This window comes from Eubalaena glacialis, chromosome 5 (genome assembly GCF_028564815.1).
Source record: "Eubalaena glacialis isolate mEubGla1 chromosome 5, mEubGla1.1.hap2.+ XY, whole genome shotgun sequence".
In the NCBI taxonomy this organism is placed as follows: domain Eukaryota; kingdom Metazoa; phylum Chordata; class Mammalia; order Artiodactyla; family Balaenidae; genus Eubalaena; species Eubalaena glacialis.
In genome coordinates, this window is record NC_083720.1 from 10377687 (window position 1) to 10382791 (window position 5105).

Genomic DNA, 5105 nt, shown 5'->3' on the forward strand with positions numbered 1-5105 from the left:
GATGGGAAAAAAAATAGCCCATGAAAACTTGAAAACTCTAACTGCCCTAACTTCCCATGTAGCTTTGGAATTTGAGTTTAAAGTATGAGTATATTAAGGAAACCCCGAACTAAGAAATTAACCTAAAATGGCATCGAGATAGTAGCATCTCAATTCACCTGAAAATGCACGTTTTCTCTGAAGACACAACATCAAAGCAAGCTTCACAGAATTTCTACAGATAGATAGCATCCTGTTTGTAAGGTTCATAATCCTAAATCTTTAAACATAGAAGGAAGCAGCTACAAGTGAAAATCCATAGAAACAACATATAGTACAATTTATCTGCTCAAAGATTTAAGGTATTAAGTAACCAGATATAAAATACAAATAGGTACATATAAATGTTTAAAAGAGTCACGCCCAAGATTTAGGAATAAGTTATAATCAAACAGGTCCAAGTATATCTGATAATGAATCAAATGCACTTTCTAGACTTGACAAATTGAATCACTGGCAGTAAGAATCCAGAGCTAAGTCAGTTAACTAGATATGGATGACAAGATAATTGATGCTGCTCTATGCAGACGTGAAGAAATTACGCAGGTTTGCAGGATACTTTTATGAGAGGCAGAAATAAGAGGTGATGAAAATAACGGATAAATGAGAGGGTCCTAAATTTGCCTTCCTGGATTTCAAAACGAAGAAAAAATAGAAAATGAGGGGCAGGCTGTATTTTAAAAATATATATAATAACTGAGAATGACCCAGAATTGATAAAAAGAAGACAAAACAATAAAACATGAATTTTCTTATTTAGGAAGCACAACACATCCCAAATAGAACACATTAAAAACCTCCATACTATGAGAGATTGTACTTTTACAAAGATGACTGCAACAGTCTTGTACTCCAAACGCTTTTCTATAATGCAACTGTATCACCCTCTTACCAAGAAGAGAAATTGAATTCCTTTCCCTTTGAATCTGGGATGGCCTTGGAATTTGTAAACCAACAAATGTGGAGGAGGAGGTGCTGCTTAACTGCCACAGCTTGGTCAGAAGAGGTCATGGGGCTCCTTCCTCTTTTCAGATGCTTACTCTTGGCAAATTTCCTCTCATGAATTTCCCTCTTGGAACTCAGCCCGATGCTGTGAGAAGCTCCGGCTCAAGCCACACGGGGAGGCCACATGTACGGGCTGCACTCAACAGCTCGAGCTCCACCCAGCCTTAGCATCACCATAGCCGAGGTATCAGACATTTAAGTGAAGAGACCCCCTGAAGATTCCATGCCCCAGCTGTTCAAGTCTTTCCTGCTGAGGCCCCATCCATTTTGGAGCAGAGAGAAGCTAACCCTGCTGTGCTCTCCCTGGATTCCTGATCCACATAATCCCTGTAAGCTTCATAAAATAGTTGTTTTATGCCACTAAATTTAAGATGCTAACTGGAGTGTTTACTAGACACATGGCAGTTTCTAGAATAAAAAATAAAATTAGAGATAGTGGCATCTCAATTAAATTACATCTTAAAAATCAGTCTGATAATTTGCTAGTCATATATCTATTAAACGACTTGTCTCAAGAATAGGCAGAAAACAAGAAAAAGGCACAAACCTGATAGAAATAAACGGACAAAATGGACAAAAGCCTTGAAAAGACAATGACAGAAGGTAACTAGATGTCCAATAAGCGTAAGATACTCAATCACATTAGTCATTGGGGAATCAAATGAAAACCATATACGAGTGAGGGGCCGGATGCGCAGCGCGAGGAGGCGGGCACCAAGGGGCTGGGCACGCGACGCGAGCACGTGGGGGAGAGCGCGAGGCGGGGCGTGCGGCGTGAGAGGGGGCGGGGCGTGTGGCGTGAGAGGGGGCGGGGCGTAGGGCGTGAGGGGGCGGGGCGTGCGGCGTGAGAGCGGGCGGGGCGCGCGGCGTGAGACGGGGCGGGGCGCGCGTATCGGCGCCGCGGCAGTGTGACGCGTTTTCAAATCTTCAACCGCCGCAGCCCACTCGTTTGTGCTTTGCCACTTCCTCCTTCGCGCCCTGGGGCCGAATTCCGCCCCACGAAACCCGGCGGGCAGACGCGGCATCTCTACTGCGTGGGTGTGGTGGCCCGCTGAAGGGGAGAGGCTACCGGCCGGTCAACGGGCCTCGAGGAGCCATGTTTCCGCGGCCGCGCGGCGCGACACCCTCTCCGGACCCAGCATGTAGGTGCCAGGCGGCTGCCATGAACTCCAGAGCCATGAGGATCCACAGCAGAGGACATTTCCAGGGTGGAATCCAAGTCAAAAATGAAAAAAAACGACCGTCTTTGAAATCTCTGAAAACGGATAACAAACCAGAAAAATCCAAATATAAGCCACTCTGGGGTAAAGTATTTTACATTGACTTACCTTCTGTCACCATATCTGAAAAACTGCAAAAGGACATTAAGGATCTGGGAGGGCGCGTTGAAGAATTTCTCAGCAAAGATATCAGTTATCTTATTTCAAATAAAAAGGAAGCTAAATTTGCACAAACCTTGGGACGAATTTCTCCTGTACCAAGTCCAGAATCTGCATATACTGCAGAAACCACATCACCTCATCCCAGCCATGATGGAAGTTCATTTAAGGCTCCAGATACAGTGTGTTTGAGCAGAGGAAAATTATTAGTTGAAAAAGCTATCAAGGACCATGATTTTATTCCTTCAAACAGTATATTATCAAACGCCTTATCATGGGGAGTAAAAATTCTTCATATTGATGACATTAGATACTACATTGAACAAAAGAAAAGAGAATTGTATTTACCCAAGACATCAAGTACTTCTGTAAGTGATGGGGGGAAAAGAGTAAGTATTGGCGCACAGAAAGCAAGAACAGGTAGACTCAAAAAGCCTTTTGTAAAGGTGGAAGATATAAGCCAGCTTTATAGGCCATTTTATCTTCAGCTGACCAGTATGCCTTTTATAAACTATTCTGTTCAGAAGCCCTCCAGCCCATTTGATGTAGATAAGCCATCTACCACCCAAAAGCAAACTCAGGTTAAACTAAGGATCCAAACAGATGGTGATAAATGTGGTGGAATCCCAGTTCAACTCCAGTTAAAAGAGAAGAAAAAAAAGGGATATTGTGAATGTTGCTTGCAGAAATACGAAGATCTCGATACTCATCTTCTAAGTGAGCAACACAGAAACTTTGCACAGAGTAATCACTATCAAGTTGTTGATGACACTGTATCTAAGTTAGTTTTTGACTTTGTGGACTATGAAAGGGACATGCCTAAAAATAAAAGAATAAAATACAGTGTTGGATCCCTTTCTCCTATTACTGCAAATGTCTTGAAAAAGTCTGAACCTAAAGAAAAGATGGAATTACAACATAATTCTCAGAAAAACTCCAGGGAAAATGTACAGGTGATGGAGCACAGTTTCCTGAATAAAGAAACCCAGGAACCTGAACAAAAGTTTACGTCTACTTCAGAACACATCCCACACCCTTCAAGTGAATTAAGAGGACATGATAAAACATCTGATAAATGTTCCATGTTAAATCCAGCTGAAAATGACATAAAAGAAAATTTTATATCTCTATCTCCACATAAAAATAAACAGGAATGCATTCTTGATGTTGCTGAACATAAATTAATTATAAATGAAAATGATTTAGAAGTAAGGGTGGATCACTGTCCACGTAGGCAACAGGCATCTGTACAAGTTTCTCATTTCAGTACGGATAATAGTGCATCTCAGCCAAAACAAAAGTCAGATACTGTGCTTTTTCCAGCAAAGGATATGAAGGAAAAGGACCTTCATTCAGTATTTCATCATGATTCTGATCTGTTAGCAATAAACAGTTCACAGGAGCACCTAACAATTCAGGCAAAGGCTCCATCCCAAAGCCCTCCTGAGGAACCCAACCCATGTGACATCAAGAATATGGATAGTTTACCTTCTGGTAAAATCCATCGGAAAGTGCAAATACTATTAGGAAGAAATAAAAAAGAAAATCTGGAACCAAATGTGGAGTTAGATAAGAAAAGAACTGAATTTCTTACTACACAAGAAGAAAACAGAATTTGTAGCTCATCAGTACAATCTCTACTGGACTTATTTCAAACCAGTGAAGAAAAGTCAGAATTTTTGGGTTTCACAAGCTACACCAAAAACAGTGGTATATGTGATGTTTTAGATATTTGGGAAGAGGAAAATTCAAATCTGTTATCAGTGTTTTACTCTTCCCCTTCAACTTCTACATTTTCTGGTTTTTAGATTTAAAAAAATAAATACCTTTCAGAAGCAAAAAAGAAAAAAAAAAACCATATCTGATACAACTCACCATACCAAAATGGCTAAAATGAAAAAAGTGAAAAATACCAAATGTTGCTGACATACAAAGCAATTAGAACCCATATAAACTGTTGGTGAGATTGTAAATTTGTACAACTCTTTTAGGAAATGTTTTTAAGGTATCTACTCAGGCAGAATATGCCTAACCTGTAGCCCAGTAAATTCAGCTCCTAGGTATAATCCTAACAGAATTATGTACATATGTTCACCAAATAAACAAAACCAAAACACGTGCTAGAATATTCATAACTGCTCTTCTGAATTCAAATGTCATCAAAAGCATAAAGGAGAGATATTTTAATATAGTCACACAATGCAATACTGTATAGCAGTGAGAATGAACAAACTATACACATGAATCAATATGTATAAATGTCATAAACACAACACTGAGCAAAAGAAATCAAACATAAAATAGTACGTACTGTATAATCCCATTTAGGTAAATCTAAAAGCAAGAAAAAATAATGAAACTTAGTAGAATAATGAATAATATGTACCAGTTAGAGGAAAAACGTTAATAATTTTGAAGGAACCTGAGCAGGGGCTCTGGGGTGTTGGTAATGCGCTGTTGACTCATGGATGGGAATTGGTTGCACTGTCAATTTGTGGAATTCATTAAGCTGTAAACTTGTAATATCTTTCTGTATATTTAACATACTTCAATAAATTAATAATATACTTAAATATTCAAAGAATATTTAATATATTTCAATGAAAGTTTTTTTAAAAGCAATTGGTGACATGAAGTAGGTTTTCTACAAAGGAATCAAAACAGCAGAAGGAAGTCATAATA

General features: G+C 39.4%; 1 protein-coding gene across 1 annotated transcript; it reads left to right on the forward strand.

Moving 5' to 3' along the window:
• Positions 1–2206: 2206 nt before the first annotated feature.
• LOC133091911 (protein DBF4 homolog A-like) lies at positions 2207–4231 on the forward strand. Its single transcript, XM_061191089.1, has one exon. The coding sequence runs from the start codon at positions 2207–2209 to the stop codon at positions 4229–4231; it is 2025 nt and encodes a 674-aa protein (XP_061047072.1).
• The last annotated feature ends 874 nt before the right edge of the window (positions 4232–5105 follow it).

Coding starts and splice junctions, on each gene's coding strand:
- LOC133091911 (XM_061191089.1), top strand. CDS start 2,207: ATGAACTCCAGAGCCATGAGGATCCACAGCAGAGGACATTTCCAGGGT.